The 20971-nt window shown below is 42.6% G+C and overlaps 1 protein-coding gene across 1 annotated transcript; it reads right to left on the bottom strand.

Annotated features, from left to right (window-relative positions):
• Window positions 1-7908: 7908 nt before the first annotated feature.
• On the bottom strand, window positions 7909-19913 carry fbp1a (fructose-1,6-bisphosphatase 1a). Its single transcript, XM_042331167.1, has 7 exons — window positions 19625-19913; window positions 15543-15705; window positions 14737-14829; window positions 12536-12676; window positions 11708-11845; window positions 11386-11505; window positions 7909-8867 (listed from the first exon to the last, which is right to left on the bottom strand). Exons 1-7 carry the CDS (start codon window positions 19792-19794, stop codon window positions 8667-8669), a joined length of 1026 nt encoding a protein of 341 aa, XP_042187101.1. The 5' UTR covers window positions 19795-19913; the 3' UTR covers window positions 7909-8666.
• Window positions 19914-20971: the final 1058 nt, after the last annotated feature.

Here is a 20971-nt window from a genome sequence, read left to right as displayed (position 1 = left end):
TTGATCTAGTGTATACCATTTAATCTAGTTCATACCATTTGATCTAGTGTATACCATTTGATCTAGTGTATACCATTTGATCTAGTGTATACCATTTGATCTAGTGTATACCATTTGATCTAGTTCATACCATTTGATCTAGTGTATACCATTTGAATTAGTTCATACCATTTGATCTAGTGTATACCATTTGATCTAGTTCATACCATTTTATCTAGTGTATACCATTTGATCTAGTTCATACCATTTGATCTAGTGTATACCATTTGATCTAGTGTATACCATTTGATCTAGTGTATACCATTTGATCTAGTGTATACCATTTAATCTAGTGTATACCATTTGATCTAGTGTATACCATTTAATCTAGTGTATACCATTTGATCTAGTTCATACCACTTGATCTAGTGTATACCATTTGATCTAGTGTATACCATTTAATCTAGTTCATACCACTTGATCTAGTGTATACCATTTGATCTAGTGTATACCATTTGATCTAGTTCATACCATTTGATCTAGTGTATACCATTTGAATTAGTTCATACCATTTGATCTAGTGTATACCATTTGATCTAGTTCATACCATTTGATCTAGTGTATACCATTTGATCTAGTTCATACCATTTGATCTAGTTCATACCATTTGATCTAGTGTATACCATTTGATCTAGTTCATACCATTTGATCTAGTGTATACCATTTGATCTAGTTCATACCATTTGATCTAGTTCATACCATTTGAATTAGTTCATAACATTTGATCTAGTGTATACCATTTGATCTAGTTCATACCATTTGATCTAGTGTATACCATTTAATCTAGTGTATACCATTGAATCTAGTGTATACCATTTGATCTAGTTCATACCATTTGATCTAGTTCATACCATTTGATCTAGTGTATACCATTTAATCTAGTGTATACCACTTAATCTAGTGTATACCATTTGATCTAGTGTATACCATTTGATCTAGTGTATACCATTTGAATTAGTTCATAACATTTGATCTAGTGTATACCATTTGATCTAGTTCATACCATTTGATCTAGTGTATACCATTTGATCTAGTGTATACCATTTAATCTAGTGTATACCATTTAATCTAGTGTATACCATTTAATCTAGTGTATACCATTTGATCTAGTGTATACCATTTGATCTAGTGTATACCATTTGAATTAGTTCATACCATTTGATCTAGTGTATACCATTTGATCTAGTTCATACCATTTTATCTAGTGTATACCATTTGATATAGTTCATACCATTTGATCTAGTTCATACCATTTGATCTAGTGTATACCATTTGATCTAGTGTATACCATTTGATCTAGTGTATACCATTTGATCTAGTGTATACCATTTGATCTAGTGTATACCATTTGATCTAGTGTATACCATTTGATCTAGTTCATACCATTTGATCTAGTGTATACCATTTGATCTAGTGTATACCATTTGATCTAGTTCATACCATTTGATCTAGTGTATACCATTTGATCTAGTGTATACCATTTAATCTAGTGTGTACCATTTGATCTAGTGTGTACCATTTGATCTAGTGTATACCATTTGATCTAGTGTGTACCATTTGATCTAGTGTGTACCATTTAATCTAGTGTATACCATTTGATCTAGTGTGTACCATTTAATCTAGTGTATACCATTTGATCTAGTTCATACCATTTGATCTAGTTCATACCATTTGATCTAGTGTATACCATTTAATCTAGTGTATACCACTTAATCTAGTGTATACCATTTAATCTAGTGTATACCATTTGATCTAGTGTATACCATTTGAATTAGTTCATAACATTTGATCTAGTGTATACCATTTGATCTAGTTCATACCATTTGATCTAGTGTATACCATTTGATCTAGTGTATACCATTTAATCTAGTGTATACCATTTAATCTAGTGTATACCATTTAATCTAGTGTATACCATTTGATCTAGTGTATACCATTTGAATTAGTTCATACCATTTGATCTAGTGTATACCATTTGATCTAGTTCATACCATTTGATCTAGTGTATACCATTTGATCTAGTGTATACCATTTAATCTAGTGTGTACCATTTGATCTAGTGTGTACCATTTGATCTAGTGTATACCATTTGATCTAGTGTGTACCATTTGATCTAGTGTGTACCATTTAATCTAGTGTATACCATTTGATCTAGTGTGTACCATTTAATCTAGTGTATACCATTTGATCTAGTTCATACCATTTGATCTAGTTCATACCATTTGATCTAGTTCATACCATTTGATCTAGTGTATACCATTTAATCTAGTGTATACCACTTAATCTAGTGTATACCATTTGATCTAGTGTATACCATTTAATCTAGTGTATACCATTTGATCTAGTGTATACCATTTGATCTAGTGTGTACCATTTAATCTAGTGTATACCATTTGATCTAGTGTATACCATTTGATCTAGTTCATACCATTTGATCTAGTGTATACCATTTGAATTAGTTCATACCATTTGATCTAGTGTATACCATTTGATCTAGTTCATACCATTTTATCTAGTGTATACCATTTGATATAGTTCATACCATTTGATCTAGTTCATACCATTTGATCTAGTGTATACCATTTGATCTAGTGTATACCATTTAATCTAGTGTATACCATTTGATCTAGTGTATACCATTTGATCTAGTGTATACCATTTGATCTAGTGTATACCATTTGATCTAGTTCATACCATTTGATCTAGTGTATACCATTTGATCTAGTGTATACCATTTGATCTAGTTCATACCATTTGATCTAGTGTATACCATTTGATCTAGTGTATACCATTTAATCTAGTGTATACCATTTGATCTAGTGTGTACCATTTGATCTAGTGTATACCATTTGATCTAGTGTGTACCATTTGATCTAGTGTGTACCATTTGATCTAGTGTATACCATTTGATCTAGTGTGTACCATTTAATCTAGTGTATACCATTTGATCTAGTGTATACCATTTGATCTAGTTCATACCATTTGATCTAGTGTATACCATTTGATCTAGTTCATACCATTTGATCTAGTGTATACCATTTAATCTAGTGTATACCATTTGATCTAGTGTATACCATTTGAATTAGTTCATAACATTTGATCTAGTGTATACCATTTGATCTAGTTCATACCATTTGATCTAGTGTATACCATTTAATCTAGTGTATACCATTTGATCTAGTGTATACCATTTAATCTAGTTCATACCATTTGATCTAGTGTATACCATTTGATCTAGTGTATACCATTTGAATTAGTTCATACCATTTGATCTAGTGTATACCATTTGATCTAGTTCATACCATTTGATCTAGTGTATACCATTTGATCTAGTGTATACCATTTAATCTAGTGTGTACCATTTGATCTAGTGTGTACCATTTGATCTAGTGTATACCATTTGATCTAGTGTGTACCATTTGATCTAGTGTGTACCATTTGATCTAGTGTATACCATTTGATCTAGTGTGTACCATTTGATCTAGTTCATACCATTTAATCTAGTGTATACCATTTGATCTAGTTCATACCATTTAATCTAGTTCATACCATTTGATCTAGTGTATACCATTTGATCTAGTGTATACCATTTTATCTAGTGTATACCATTTGATCTAGTGTATACCATTTGATCTAGTGTATACCATTTGATCTAGTTCATACCATTTGATCTAGTGTATACCATTTGATCTAGTTCATACCATTTGATCTAGTGTATACCATTTGATCTAGTTCATACCATTTGATCTAGTGTATACCATTTGATCTAGTGTATACCATTTGATCTAGTGTATACCATTTGATCTAGTGTATACCATTTGATCTAGTGTATACCATTTGATGTAGTGTATACCACTTGATTGCTGTCTTGCACGTATGTGCATGTGCTTCGGGCTGATGTGATGAATGTGTTGTCGTAGTAACCTGTTGACCGTGTGTTCTATAGTAACTGACGACGTGGGGACGACGTCATTGATGCACATATTAATGAAGCCGGCGACTGATGTGTAAAACTCCTCAATGTTATCAGATGAATCCCGGAACATATTCCAGTCTGTGTTAGCGAAACAGTCCTGTAGCTTCATCGGACCAGTTCAGTATAGACAGTGTCACTGGTACTTCCTGTTTGAGTTTTTGCTTGTAAACAGGAAGCAGGAGTATGGAGTTATGGTCTGACTTGCCAAAGGGAGGATTAGGGAGGGACTTGTATGGGTTTCTGTGTGTGGAGTAAAGGGCATTTAGAGCAGCGGTTGGGAACCTTTTTTGTGTCGAGTGTCTATTTACAATTCATCCTACCACTTCAAACGATCTGTGTGCCACTTCTGATTTTCGTATGTGCATTATAACTAATTGTGTCTATTGAATTTCTAATTGCCCACAAATGGCATAATTCAATAGTCACTAAACAGAGCTATTGTTTCAATTCAACCCTGGATTCAACCAGAAATAGACAATACAGGCCTAGGGTTTCAAGCATTGGTTGATTCCAAAATGAATCTTTGATGGATGTCAGCAGACTGAGAATCAACTGGGTCAGTGCTACTGTCCACCCCTTCAAATCAAATTTACTTACATCAGCTGATATCTCAAAGTGCTGTACAGAAACCCAGCCTAAAACCCCAAACAGCAAGCAATGCATGTGTAGAAGCACGGTGGCGAGGAAAAACTCCCTAGAAAGGCCAAACCCTAGGAAGAAACCTAGAGAGGAACCAGGCTATGTGGGGTGGCCAGTCCTCTTCTGGCTGTGCCGGGTGGAGATTATAACAGAACATGGCCAAGATGTTAAAATGTTCATAAATGACCAGCATGGTCAAATAATAATAATCACAGTAGTTGTCGAGAGTGCAACAGGTCAGCACCTCAGGAGTAAATGTCAGTATCTCTACCGCTCCTGCTGTCTCTAGAGAGTTGAAAACAGCAGATCTGGGACAGGTAGCACATCCAGTGAACAGGTCAGGGTTCCATAGCAGCAGGCAGAACAGTTGAAACTAGAGCAGCAGCACGGCCAGGTGGACTGGGGACAGCAAGGAGTCATCATGCCAGGTAGTCCTGAGGCATGGTCCTAGGGCTCAGGTCCTCCTCCGAGAGAGAGAGAGAGAATTAGAGCATACTTAAATTCACACAGGACACCGGATAAGACAGGAGAAGTACTCCAGATATAACAAACTGACCCTAGCCCCCCGACACACAAACTACTGCAGCATAAATACTGGCGGCTGAGACAGGACGGGTCAGGAGACACTGTGGCCCCATCTGATGATACCCCCAGACAGGGCCAAACAGGAAGGATATAACCCCACCCACTTTGCCAAAGCACAGACCCCACACCACTAGAGGGATATCTTCAACCACCAACTTACCATCCTGAGACGAGGCCGAGTATAGCCCACAAAGATCTCCGCCACGGCACAACCCAAGGGGGGGCGCCAACTCAGACAGGAAGATCACGTCAGTGACTCAACCCACTCAAGTGACGCACCCCTCCGGCATGGAAGAGCACCAGTAAGTCAGTGACTCAGCCCCTGTAATAGGGTCAGAGGCAGAGAATCCCAGTGGAGAGAGGGGAACCGGCCAGGCAGAAAATCCCAGTGGAGAGAGGGGAACCGGCCAGGCAGAGAATCCCAGTGGAGAGAGGGTAACCGGCCAGGCAGAGACCCCTTGACGTGGTGACCCGTCTCCATGACAAACCGAGTCCCCACATCTGTGTCGATCTCAGAGTTATGATCCAAGTCCCCTGGGAAAGTCCCCACAAAAACAAGGGACATTTTCCCTCCTGGGGACATTTCCCAGGACCCCACAAAGAGAATTGGCTTAGGAGTTAGGTTTAAGGTTGGAATTAGAGTTCGGTTAAATAGGATTTGAATGGAAATGAACTCTAGGTCCCCACAAGGACAGTAGAACTGTGTGGCTGTAACAGAGAAGGTCTTCTTAATTCCCATGGCATGGATGAACCTCAGGTTACATCTGTGATGAGGATGGAGGGGGTATCTAGTGACAGAAGACCTTTTGTGACAGACAGCCGGGCGTATGTGTGTTTGTGTGTGTGACTGCTCTTGCTTAGACAGAAGTTAAACACAGACCACTTCCTTATCATGCAAGACAAGTGTGCAACATTATACTGTTGTTGCTCAAACATTGAGAGAGGTGTTTTTCTGTAGAATAGGCCTATGTCAGTTTAATATTCTGTCATTATATCAGTGTTGGCTATTGGATGGGGGGGGGGGTCCTGACACAGATTAGGCCTAGTCATGGACTTAAAAACAAGCTTAATGGAGAATCTCAATTGAAAATGATTTCTTCCAGGACTTTATCTATGTCCAAGAAACCGTACCCGAGCATCACAGGGTGGCTGTTCCCAGGGTTAGAGTTAACCCTGGATGAGTCCATGCCAGAAGGATGTGCATGTGAAGCCTGCTGCTACTGGAGTATAGGGACATAGCCCTGTTACCTGCACCAACATAGCAACCATTAATTGATGAGGAAAGCTCCACACAGTTAAAAGGTCTTTAACAGGGCCAGGGATTGTAATGACACCTTGAATCATGATGCTATGACTGTAGGGTCTGTTTGATGACTGTGTGTCTTAAATACTTCTCTGAGATTTCAACTTTTCACTAGACAAGACTTCACATCGAATTTGACTGAAGGGGTTGAGAGTGAAGCAGACTCACTGTGTCTGGGGGAACAGCGGTTGACTCACTGTCTCGGGGAAACGGTTGACTCATTATGTCTGGGGGAACAGCGGTTGACCCACTATGTCTAGGGGAACAGCGGTTGACTCACTGTGTCTAGGGGAACAGCGGTTGACTCACTGTGTCTCGAGGAACAGCGGTTGACTCACTGTGTCTCGGGGAACAGCGGTTGACCCACTATGTCTAGGGAACAGCGGTTGACCCACTATGTCTAGGGGAACAGCGGTTGACCCACTATGTCTAGGGAACAGCGGTTGACCCACTATGTCTCGGGAACAGCGGTTGACTCACTGTGTCTCGGGGAACAGCGGTTGACTCACTGTGTCTCGGGAACAGCGGTTGACTCACTGTGTCTAGAGGAACTGCGGTTGACTCACTGTGTCTGGGGGAACAGCGGTTGACATGGACGATTCACCTGGGACATTCACAAATGGGTCGCGGATCCATTCCTTCTCCTTCGTGGGTCTTTGGCGGTTGGGAAGTAGCGCTCAAGCTCTGTTGACTGTGAAGCTAGATGATCGCGCACCAGCTGGGAGACGGACGGCCCAGTCTGTCTCTCCCAAAACCCTGCTGTTTGGAACATGTCAAATATGCCCCTGTCCACTCGCCGTCAATCACAGTTCCAATTTGGCTTTGAATGCAGACACTTTATCTGCACCAAGTTCAATGTAATTACTGCACAAATAGCATAGAATTGTATATAATTATTATTTTAAATGAGTTATTTATCCTTTCTTTGCGGCACGGTAGTGAATGTGCTGCGCCCCGATACCGGTCTGCGGCACGGTGGTTGGGGACCGCTGCTCTAGTGTACAATGTGTCCTCATCGGAGGCATCATGGAAACTATTGGTCTCTGAGTTTATTGGACCTAAAGTTGTCTGAAAGAGTGTTGTGAGAATCATTGGTTTGCAGAGAAAATATCTAGTTATCACAAGACAATCAGTGTACTGTGGGCTGCCTATCAGTGTGGTTGATCTTTGATGTTCATTTAAGACCATCTGACTCCAGGGTTCATTAGCCAAACGTTGCAGATAGAAATGCCATGAAAAGAGCCGAAACGATATCCTCTACAGGTCAGATATGTTTGTTGTACGTAAGCATATTTCTATCTGATCGTCCAAAGCATCCTGCTGCACATGCCGCTGGTGTTGTGTGGTGAAATGAGATACAACATTCTGTTTGATACAGCACCACCAAGGTTTATTATTCACATGCTTCATCATCCCAAACAATATCTGTGTCAAGGCACATATCTTATATACTGCATAGAGGTAACATTAGGTCTGTCTGACATTTAGTAGTACTGATACATATTTCACACACTGGTTCCCCATAGTGGTCTGAGAAGGTACTGCAAATTCCTTGAAAATAAATGACAATGAAGGAATAAGGGGAAACTGGTCTCTTCCCCTTCAGTTCCTGGTCCAGGATGGGAAGTAGTTGGTGGCTATCTTGGTTTACTTATTCTTTGGTCTGGGTGGTGAGGCATGAGGGTGTATCTTTGGTCTAGTCTAGTGGTTGTTGGTGTATCGTTGGTCACTTGGTCAACAGCATGCTGATCCCGTTGAGTCTTATAAGTGATAGAGGATCTTTGGTCTCTTGGTTTATAATGGGTCTATACATAGGGAGTGTGTACCTGCTTGGTCCCTAGTTACTAGGACCCTAGTTACCATTGTTGGCCTGGTGTGTGCGGTCGCTAGTTACCATTGTTGGCCTGGTGTGTGCGGTCGCTAGTTACCATTGTTGGCCTGGTGTGTGCGGTCGCTAGTTACCATTGTTGGCCTGGTGTGTGCGGTCCCTAGTTACCATTGTTGGCCTGGTGTGTGCGGTCCCTAGTTACCATTGTTGACCTGGTGTGTGCGGTCCCTAGTTACCATTGTTGACCTGGTGTGTGCGGTCCCTAGTTACCATTGTTGACCTGGTGTGTGCGGTCCCTAGTTACCATTGTTGGCCTGGTGTTTTTGGTATATATCCAGGTACTCCTGGACGTCACTAGGTGACCCCAGCACCACGGGAACTCTCTGGTGGATGTTGATTGGCTGAATGTCCAGGACGTTCTGACTTCCTGTGGTTGCCATACCGCCTGCCTGCTCGATGATGAACGCCATGGGGTTGCACTCATACAGCAGACGCAGCTAGAACACAGAGAACACTTAATATTACAGAATATCTTCCTAATATTGAGTTCACACCCCCAATTCATCAAGGTGTCCAAAGCGTTCCACAGGCCCATGTTGACTCATGCTTCCCACAGCTGTTTCAAGTTAGCTGGATGGTCTTTTGGGTGGTGGACCATTCTTGATACACACAGGAAACGGTTGAGTTTGAAAATCCCAGAACTGTTGCACCTATTACCATAACCCACTTAAATCTTTCGTCATGTCCATCCACCCTCAACACAATCCATGTCTCAGTTGTCTCAGATTAAAGAAGGATTTTTAAACCTGGTCTCCTCTTCATCTACACTGATGGAAGTGGATTTAACAGGTGACATCAATAAGGGATCATAGCTTTCACCTGGACAGTCTGTCATGGAAAGAACAGGTGTTCATAATGGCCTGGTATTCATAGCAGACTTTGAAAAGACAACTGGAATTTATATATACATGCCTGGACTATTTTAAATTGAGAATCTCTTTAACCCATTGTATAAGTTATGGATCGTAAACTCCAGGTGTAAAATAGTAACTAATGGCTACTTCTCAGAAAGTATTAAATTGTCAAGAGGAGAAAAACAAGGTTGTCCACTATCAGCATATCTATTTATTATATTAAAATCAGATCCAACAATAATAAAAGGGGCTAGAAATTCAGGGCTTAAAAACAAAGCTGTCATTGTATCCATGGTCTGATGGTGATGTGGGTATACTAGTTATTCATATCCCAAAAGAAAGTAATGATCTCAACACAGTAGATTAATATTAAGTTAACAACAAATCACCCTAATTCATTAGTCATATCCCAGTTTACCTATTTACTTATGGTCTTGCCTACACCTAACGACATGTTTTAAATTATGAGCAAAAATATATTCCACTTATTTGGAACAAGCCAGAAAAAATTTAAACGGGCCTATTTATATAATGAATTCAGAGGGCAGAAATGATTAAGTATTAAAGCATTAGACCCTAAAGGCATACTTAAATCCAAACTGGTTTTCCAGCAAATTAGTAAGAATGACCTTTTCCCATTTAGTCAGATTACAACCTCTCACTCTGTTATTTGATAACGAAATAATCTCTAGAATATCTCCATTTTTTTAAAAACAAGCCATAGGAAGTTGGTTGCAATTTCAGTTTAATCCACCAGAAAATACTAATTGATTTATGTATATGAGGATACAACCATCCCAGCTCTGTAGATTTTGCTGCGAAGAGAATGATTAGATCACTTGTTTTGGTGCTGTCCTCATGTGGCTTGTTTTTAGTATGTAATATATATATGTATACACAAACAACAACACCATGAAATGATATTACTGAGTTACAGTTCATATAAGGAAATCAATCAACACATTCATTAGGCACTAATCTATGGATTTCACATGACTGGGCAGGGGCACAACCAAATCCTGAATGAGTTTTTCCCCTAACAAAAGGGCTTGATTACAGACAGAAATACTCCTCAGTTTAATCAGCTGTCCAGGTGGCTGGTCTCAGATGATCCCGCACGTGAAGAAGCCAGATGTGGATGTCCTGGGCTCTAAAATGATGTTGGAGGCGGCTTATGGTAGTAGGGAAATGCACATTCAATTCTCTGGCGGATATTCTAGCATGCCAATTGCACGTGTAGTCGATGTGAAATGGCTAGCTAGTTAGCGGTGGTGCGCGCTAGTGGCGTTTCAATCAGTGACGTCACTTGCTCTGAGACCTTGAAGTAGTGGTTCCCCTTGCAGAGTGGGGGCTTTTGTGGAGTGATGGGTAACGATGGTTCGAGGGTGACTTGACGTGTGCAGAGTGTCCCTGGTTCGCGCCCAGGTCGGGGCGAGGGGACGGACGTAAATTCTATACTGTTACACACGCTTCCTCAAAACTTGCGTTGTGTGTTGTGACAAAACTACACATTTTAGAGTGACCTTTTATTGTCCCCAGCACAAGGTGCACCTGTGTTATGAGGCTTCTTGATATTCCACACCTGTCAGGTGGATTGATTATCTTCGCAAAGGAGAAATGCTCACTAATGGGTGAAAACAAGTTTGTGCCCAACATCTGAGAGAAATCAGCGTTTTGTGCATATGGAACATTTCTGGGATCTTTTATTTCAGCTCATGGAACCAACACTGTACATGTTGAGGTAATTTTTTTGTTCTGTATAAATTGGAAGTAGAAGCCTAAGTATTGTTATCCATTAGTTTACTCCAATTAGGGGAGGGGTGGTAGGTTTAAGGGACAATAATAAATATATTTTTCAACAGAACCACATCCTTACACACAACCGTCACTGTTCTGAAGACATCACTGTTGTGACATGAACACCACCTCCGTTTCCTGTTTCCCCAGAGGCTCCAGCTCTTCTGCTTTCAGCAATAGAGGTGATGAACACATATTGATCACATTGTGACCCTCCACATTAGGAAACTAAACAAGCCAGGACACAAAGCTACAACATCTTGACCCATCTTTCCCCTTGAGAGGGTTAGAGGTCAGGGCCCACCTTTCCCTCTGGGCTCTTGACGTTAGCAGGGTAGAGGAAGATTCCTCCGTAGACCAGGGTCCTGTGGACGTCTGCTACCATAGAACCCACATAGCGGGCACCGTACGGGGCACTGCCATCCTGAGACACAGAGTAAGGGTTAGCCCCTGAACCACAAACAGTTACAGTCTAAATGGTTAGCCAATAACAGGGGGACATTTCACCATTGTAGCTGTTCTGTATACAGCCAGTTTCAGATGTTTATGAGAAAATAATCTCAAGTAAGGAACTACCTTGGCTAGACGCAAGCCTAACCTCTGGGAACTACTTTGTGTGCATGTACCTCTGGGAACTTCTTCTTTTGCAGGTACTCCGTGACAGCGGGGTCAAAGTATTTGGCGTATCCTTCATTTAGACTGTAGATATTCCCTTTCGGTTTGATCTTTAGATCTCTGTCCACCAGAATGAACTCACCTATGGCCTGACAGAGATAGATATATAAACGATCCAATCACCGGACAGACAGCTGGATACATTAACATGAATGATCCAATCACCGGACAGACAGTGATGTGGGTAGAGGAAGGTACTCAAGGGGACAAGCAGTAGTTTACTTCCTGAGTTATAACAGCTGCAGTGATGTGGGTAGAGGACAGTACTCAAGGGGACAGTAGTTGACTTCCTGAGCTATACCAGCTGCAGTGATGTGGGTAGAGGACAGTACTCAAGGGGACAGTAGTTGACTTCCTGAGCTATAACAGCTGCAGTGATGTGGGTAGAGGACAGTACTCAAGGGGACAGCAGTTGACTTCCTGAGCTATAACAGCTGCAGTGATGTGGGTAGAGGAAGGTACTCAAGGGGACAAGCAGTAGTTGACTTCCTGAGCTATACCAGCTGCAGTGATGTGGGTAGAGGACAGTACTCAAGGGGACAGTAGTTGACTTCCTGAGCTATAACAGCTGCAGTGATGTGGGTAGAGGAAGGTACTCAAGGGGACAAGCAGTAGTTGACTTCCTGAGCTATAACAGCTGCAGTGATGTGGGTAGAGGACAGTACTCAAGGGGACAGTAGTTGACTTCCTGAGCTATAACAGCTGCAGTGATGTGGGTAGAGGACAGTACTCAAGGGGACAGTAGTTGACTTCCTGCCTGGTAGTGGGTGTGTACTGACCGGGTCCAACATGAAGCAGTTGACCCCCTGCCCAGTGGACAGTACCATCATGGTGGCGCTGCCATAGAGGGCGTATCCAGCCGCAACGATGTTCCTACCGGGCTGCAGCGCGTCGTTCTCACACGGGTCGTCCTCTGTCGTCTGGAACACACACCGGACTATTGGTTGATTGATTTGATCGTTAAAAAAAATGCATCTACAGTGGTAAGAAACAGTATGTGAACCCTTTGGAATTACCTGGATTTCTGCATCAATTGGTACTAAAATTTGATCTGGTTTTCATCTAGGTCACAACAATAGACAAACACAGTCTGCTCCCCAGCCTTCCTCCTCTCTGTCACAGTCTGCTTAAACTAATAACATACAATTATACATTTATGTCTTTATTGAACACACCGTGTAAACATTCACAGTGCAGGGTGGGAGAAGTATGTGAAACCTTGGATTTAATAACTGGTTGATTCTCCTTTGGCAGCAATAACCTCAACCAAACATTTTCTGTAGTTGCGGATCAGACCCGCACAACGGTCAGGAGGAATTTTTACAAAACTGTTTCAGTTCAGCAATATTCTTGGGGTGTCTGGTGTGAACTGCTCTCTCGAGGTCATGCCACAGCATTTTAAATGGGGTTGAGGTCAGGACTCTGACACTCCAGAAGGTGTATTTTCTTCTGTTGAAGCCATTTTGTTGTTGATTTACTTCTGTGTTTTGGGTCCTGTTACATCACCCAACTTCAATTGGCGGACAGATAGCCTTAAATTGTCCTGCAAAGTGTCTTGATAAACTTGGGAATTCCTTTTTCCTTCGATGAGAGCAAGCTGTCCAGGCCCTGAGGCAGCAAAGCAGCCCCAAACCATGATGCTCCCTCCACCATACTTTACAGTTGGGATGAGGTTTTGAGGTGCCTTCCAAACAACTAAACTGTAGTTTCATCTGTCCACGTAATATTTTGCCAGAACATCCAGGTGCACTTTTGTCAACTTCAGAAGTGCAGCAATGTTTTTTTTGGACAGCAGTGTCTTATTCCGTGGTCTCCTCCCCTGAACACACTTCTTGTTTAGTGTTTTACGTATCGTAGACTCATCAACAGAGATGTTGACATGTTCCAGAGATTTCTGTAAGTCTTTAGCTGACACTCTAGGATTCTTGTTAACCTCATTGAGCATTCTGCGTGTGCTCTTGCAGTCATCTTTGCAGGATGGCCGCTCCTAGGGAGAGTAGCAACAGTGCTGAACTTTCTCCATTTGTAGACAATTTGTCTTACTGTGGACTGGTGAACATCAAGGCTTTTAGAGATACTTTTGTAACCCTTTCCAACTTCATGCAAGTCAACAATTCATAATCTTAGGTCTTCTGAGATCTCTTTTGTTCGAGGCATGGTTGATATCAGGCAATGCTCCTTGTGAATAGCAAACAAGTCATTAGCCTTGGGGTTCACATAATTTAATCATTGTATAGGTTGTAAAAAGTATGTATAATTTGTGTGTTATTAGTTTAAGCACACTGTCAAATCAAATGTATTTGTCACATACACATGGTTAGCAGATGTTAATGCGAGTGTAGCGAAATGCTTGTGCTTCTAGTTCCGACAATGCAGTAATAACCAACGAGTAATCTAACCTAACAATTCCACAACTACTACCTTATACACACAAGTGTAAAGGGATAAAGAATATGTACATAAAGATATATGAATGAGTGATGGTACAGAACGGCATAGGCAAGATGCAGTAGATGGTATCGAGTACAGTATATACACATGAGATGAGTATGTAAACAAAGTGGCATAGTTAAAGTGGCTAGTGATACATGTATTACTTAAGGATGCAGTAGATGATAGAGTACAGTATAGACATAAACATATGAGATGAATAATGTAGGGTATGTAAACAGATTAAGTAGCATTGTTTAAAGTGGCTAGTGATATTTTACATCAATTTCCATTATTAAAGTGTCTATTGTTGTGACTCAAATGAAAATCAGAACAAATTTTACACAGAAATCCAGGTAATTCCAAAGGGTTCACATACTTTTTCTTGCCACTGTTTAAGCTAAATACATTATGTCTCAATTAAGCACTTTATAGAACACATACATACAAACCCAGCCTGGTCAAACACACTGACTGCTGGGTTCACCTTCTGTTTGGTTAAAAACAAGGTGAGATATGGCTCCTGTAGAGAAGCCTATAGAATACAGACCTTTCTAAAGACAGCAAAGATGGTGCCGATGGAAGCCAAGCAGTCGATGTTGGAGGAACCATCCAGAGGGTCAAAACACACCACGTATTTACCCTGGAGGAGAGACCAGGGGAGTCAAAACACACCACGTATTTACCCTGGAGGAGAGACCAGGGGAGTCAAAACACACCACGTATTTACCCTGGAGGAGAGACCAGGGGAGTCAAAACACACCACGTATTTACCCTGGAGGAGAGACCAGGGGAGTCAAAACACACCACGTATTTACCCTGGAGGAGAGACCAGGGGAGTCAAAACACACCACGTATTTACCCTGGAGGAGAGACCAGGGAGTCAAAACACACCACGTATTTACCCTGGAGGAGAGACCAGGGGAGTCAAAACACACCACGTATTTACCCTGGAGGAGAGACCAGGGGAGTCAAAACACACCACGTATTTACCCTGGAGGAGAGACCAGGGGAGTCAAAACACACCACGTATTTACCCTGGAGGAGACCGATAAAAATAATCATTTGTATTATGCTCATCAGTGCAGGGATAGAACCAAAATGTGGACTTTGTGGTGGGTTGGCCCCTCCCTGCTCTAAACAGCAATGCTGCCAGAATTTGAATAACCTTTGGTCCAATAACTAACCTTCGTCTGGTTCTACTATCATCCCTCTGACACCAGAACAACAGCGTTAGTTACCTGTCTGTCTGGTTCTACTATCATCCCTCTGACACCAGAACAACAGCATTAGTTACCCGTCTGTCTGGTTCTACTATCGTCCCTCTGACACCAGAACAACAACAGCGTTAGTTACCTGTCTGTCTGGTTCTACTATGATGGCTGTGTCATCCTCCTCTGACACCAGGACACAAGATGTGAAGGAGGATTTGATCATGTTGATAACCAGGTTGTTAGACAGGATGTCCAGCTTCTTCACCTGGTCCCCCGTCACATTGGTGCTGCCCGCTATGCCATACCTGGGAAGACGAGAGGAGACGCAATTAGTACCCACTACCCATCTCATTGGTGCTGCCCGCTGTGCCATACCTGTCAACCAGGGGAGAGACAGAACCGCTACCTCCTAACCACCGCTACCTCCTAACCACCTAACCACCGCTACCTCCCAACCACCTCCTAACCACCCCTACCTCCTAACCACCGCTACGTCTAGGCCCCCCTTGTTTCATAAACCCAAATGATGTAAATGTACTCTTACTGAGTCTGGCTTTAAGGTGCATGCCAACGCCACCTCAGCATCACCTTTAAGGTGCATGCCAACGCCACTTCAGCATCACCTTTAAGGTGCATGCCAACGCCACTTCAGCATCACCTTTAAGGTGCATGCCAATGCCACTTCAGCATCACCTTTAAGGTGCATGCCAACGCCACCTCCTTTAAGGTGCATGCCAACGCCACCTCCTTTAAGGTGCATGCCAACGCCACCTCCTTTAAGGTGCATGCCAACGCCACCTCCTTTAAGGTGCATGCCAACGCCACCTGAGCATCACCTTTAAGGTGCATGCCAACGCCACTTCAGCATCACCTTTTAAGGTGCATGCCAACGCCACTTCAGCATCACCTTTAAGGTGCATGCCAACGCCACCTGAGCATCACCTTTAAGGTGCATGCCAACGCCACTTCAGCATCACCTTTTAAGGTGCATGCCAACGCCACTTCAGCATCACCTTTAAGGTGCATGCCAACGCCACCTCCTTTAAGGTGCATGCCAACGCCACCTCAGCATTACGGCTACATTTCATACTAAGCCGTATCCTGGGGATCATCAACTAGATTCAGCTGGGGGCCAATTTCCTTGGGGAGTGGATGGTCGTGGTGCAGGAACGTAATTACAAATCATTTGTAGACTGCAAATTGGCAGCAACAAGCACAGACAGTCTGACTAAAACATAATTTCAAACCTTGCTGAGGAACAATTATCTACACACAACACACCATAATTACACAGCAAAAACCGTTTTTCATAAATGTTTGCAAATGTATATATAAAAAATTAAAATCTAAAAAAGGTGTTTTTGCTTCGTCATTATGGTGTTATGTCATTATGGTGTTATGATGTCATTATGGTGTTATGATGTCATTATGGTGTGTTGCGTGTAGATAGGCCTACAAACCTGACTCAGTTACACGAGATCTGCCAGGAGGAATGGGTCAAAATTCACCCAACTTATTGTGGGAAGCTTGTGGAAGACTAACCAAAATGTTTGACCCAAGGTAAACAATTTAAAGGCAATGCTACCAAATACTAATTGAGTGTATGTAAACTTCTGACCCACTGGGAATGTGATGAAAGAAAGAAATTTCACATTCTTAAAATAAAGTGGTGATCTTAACTGACCTAAAACAGGGAATTTTTACTTGGATTAAATGTCAGCAATTGTGAAAAACTGAGTTTAAATGTATTTGGCTAAGGTGTATGTAAACTTCCGACTTCAACTGTACGTGTCTCTAATGAGAGACAGATTAGTCCTGTCTGTTGATGTGCTGGTTTTAGTTGACCAGTGCTTTCACAAAAACAACTCCACATTACCACATGTAAAGATAACCAAATATGTGCCAAGTGTGATACTGCAATTTTGAAATGAGGAAGTGAGTGCAATTGTGTATACCAAAAACACTGTCCTTCTCTCAGCACATATCAAAGCTGCAGGCTAAAGTTACATCTAGACTTGGTTTCCTCTATCGTAATCACTCCTCTTTCACCCCAGCTGCCAAACTAACCCTGATTCAGATGACCATCCTACCCATGCTAGATTACGGAGACGTAATTTATAGATCGGCAGGTAAGGGTGCTCTCGAGCGGCTAGATGTTCTTTACCATTCGGCCATCAAATGTGCCACCAATGTTCCTTATAGGACACATCACTGCACTCTATACTCCTCTGTAAACTGGTCGTCTCTGTAAACCTGTTGCAAGACCCACTGGTTGATGCTTATTTATAAAACCCTCTTAGGCCTCACTCCCCCCTATCTACTGCAGCCCTGATCCTCCACATACAACACCCGTTCTGCCAGTCACATTCTGTTAAAGGTCCCCAAAGCGCACACATCCCTGGGTCGCTCGTCTTTTCAGTTCACTGCAGCTAGCGACTGGAACGAGCTGCAACAAACACTCAAACTGGACCGTTTTATCTCTTCATTCAAAGACTCAATCATGGACACTCTTACTGACAGTCGTGGCTGCTTTGTGTGATGTATTGTTGTCTCTACCTTCTTGACCTTTGTGCTGTTGTCTGTGTCCAATAATGTTTGTACCATGTTTTGTGCTGCTACCATGTTGTTGTCATGTTGTGTTGCTACCATGCAGTGTTGTCGTCTTAGGTAGTAACCATGTTGTATATATATGCATTTCATTTATTTTTATCCCATCCCTGCAGGAGGCCTTTTGGTAGGCTGTCATTGTAAAAGAATGACTTGTCCAGTTAAATAAAAGGCTAAATAAAAAAACAAATACCACATCAAATGGAATGTGAAGGTACATAAAATACAGCTACCTACCTTACCTATGTCACAAGTGATTGTGATTGGTCAAACAGCCTGATAACCTTAGTGCCTAGGCTATCCTCTGCTGAGTGGAGAATGGTTCACTAGAATGGCTGGAACGGAGCCAATGGAATCAAACCACGTGTTCGATACCATTCAATTCGCTTGGCATGACGTAACAAGCGTACATATTGCCAAAGCTTACCTTGGAGATTTACAATATTAACAGTATTATTTGAATTAGCAATTTTGTCAACGGGACAACAGTAACAACAATAACCAAGGGTCAAAATAACCATACATTCAACAGTAACAATATGCATACAGTAGAGGACATGTGCAGGTTGGTCTGTCAGACACTGTCCCTCATCTTATGGCAGGCAGCAATGTAGTACGCTGCCAACCCACAGCTCTCTGCGTCCTCCCCCAACAGGATGGGAGCCTGCTCTCATCAGAGGGGTCTTTGAAACCGTGAATAAGGGATTCAAACTTGGGGAAAAGACAATTATTCTATATTTTGTCAGGAAATGCAGCTTCGTCTCAGGTTCTGCTGTTGTGCAGTGGTTGCACAGCCTTTCCTCTACAGGGAGACAGGTTTTCCTATGTTTACCCTTCAATGGCAAGGCTGTGCTCACTGAGCCTGTACTTTGTCAAGGTTTTTCTAAGGTTTTGATCAGTAACCATGGTCAAATAGTTATCCAGTGTAATGTTGATTTAGGGCCAGAAAGGGCCTCAGCCCCAGGACCAGCTGGATGAGGGGACTGAGGCTTCAGTGTGTTAGTAGAACAGGTTTGTGAACTCAGCCCCAGGACTAGCTGGATGAGGGGACTGAGGCTTCAGTGTGTTAGTAGAACAGGTTTGTGAACTCAGCCCCAGGACCAGCTGGATGAGGGGACTGAGGCTTCAGTGTGTTAGTAGAACAGGTTTGTGAACTCAGCCCCAGGACCAGCTGGATGAGGGGACTGAGGCTTCAGTGTGTTAGTAGAACAGGTTTGTGAACTCAGCCCCAGGACCATGTAGGAGAATCACAAGAACGCTGCATTCGGGGTTTCAATGGGGTGTTTGTCCCATTTGAGGAAATCTTGTTTTGCAAGTGGACCCCACACCTCGCTGTCATAAAGTGCAATTGGTTCAATGACAGGCAATTAGTTTCAGCCAAATTTGAATAGGTATTTCAACTTGAATGGCGTAAGTTTCCCTGCGGTCTGTCTCGCATTCAACTGATTCCGTTCCAGCCATTCCCGCGAGCCCGTCCTCCCCACCAACCTCCTTACGTGGATATGGTGCATCTGAAACTTCATTCAGTGTGTAAATTGTCTCTCCAATGAGAGAGAGAGACAGACAAGTCCTATTTTGTTGAAGGCATGCCTGCTAAGTGTGATGATAATTACTTACAGGTTGGCGATGCCAGCTTTCCTCACCGCGGTGGAGATGGCTTTGACGGCCGTGCACATCGAGTTGAGCAGGGTAGTGAGCTCCCCTGTCCCCTTCGCTTTCCTCCCTTCCTCCAGCACAAACCGGGTTAAAGTCACCACGTTGGTATCAAAAGAGCCTCGATCAGACATGACTGCAAAGATCGTAGAGCGGCGGGCCAGAAGAGTCCTGAATGATAATGTTGACTACAAATCAAACAATGAAATGCCTGACTGTTAACACGGAACTTTGAGATAAGAGAGGGTAGTGAAGACAGGACAGCCAATCCGAAGTGAAAGCGCACAGGGAAAGAGGAGTGGCCGGCCGGGTGGAAACAATGGGTTATTCGATTATGCTGAGCCGTGGGGCACCGGTCTATGGCCCGTGACATAAACGGGCAAAAGCGGTAGGCTTCTTCTTCCTCTGTGGGGTTTATCGTGATTGGCATCGAACACTATGGTGCATTACCGCCACCTACTGAACCCCCCCTCCCACTGAAAAAAATGACCTACAGAAGTATAAAGAGGGGTTCCTGCATCACATGCACCTTCTCTGTGGACAACACAGCGTCCTTTGTAGGGGACAATGCCGTCTGTAACCAACAATGGACTGAACTGACACTGTAGCTAGAATGGGAGGGTAAATAATAGACTCTCTCATGCCTGAAATCAAGCTGAAGCTGAGTGAATGCACAGTGTGCGCGCTTTGTCACAAAGTTGGAAGCACAGAATAATCTAGAATGTCATTGTATGCTGTAGCTTTAAGATTTCCCTTCACTGGAACTAAGGGGCCTGAACCATGAAAAACAGCCCCAGATCATTATTCCTCCACCAAACTTTACAGTTGGCACTCTGCATTGGTGCATGTAGCGTTCTCCTGGCATCCACCAAACCCAGGTTTGTCTGTCGGACTGCCAGATGGAGAAGAGTGATTCATCACTCCAGAGAACGTGTTTTCACTGCTCCAGAGTCCAATGGTGGTGAGCTTTACACCACTCCAGCCAACGCTTGGCATTGCGTATGGTGATCTTAGACTTGTGTGCGGCTGCTCGGCCATGGGAACCCATTTCATGAAGCTCCCGACGAACAGTTATTGTGCTGACGTTGCTTCCGGAGACAGTTTGGAACTCGGGTTAGGGTTAGAAATTTGACAAACTAACTTGTTGGAAAAGTGTCATGCTATGACGGTGTCACATTGAAAGTCACTGAGCTATTCAGTAAGGCCATTCTACTGCCATTGTTTGTCTATGGAGATTGCATGGCTATGTGCTCAATTTTATACGTCTGTCACCAACGGGTGTGACTGAAATAGCCAAAACCACTAATTTGA

The sequence above is a fragment of the Oncorhynchus tshawytscha genome, linkage group LG12, assembly GCF_018296145.1.
Source record: "Oncorhynchus tshawytscha isolate Ot180627B linkage group LG12, Otsh_v2.0, whole genome shotgun sequence".
Taxonomy (NCBI): domain Eukaryota; kingdom Metazoa; phylum Chordata; class Actinopteri; order Salmoniformes; family Salmonidae; genus Oncorhynchus; species Oncorhynchus tshawytscha.
Note: the sequence above shows the minus strand (reverse complement) of the source record. Positions and strands in the feature narration are given on the sequence as shown.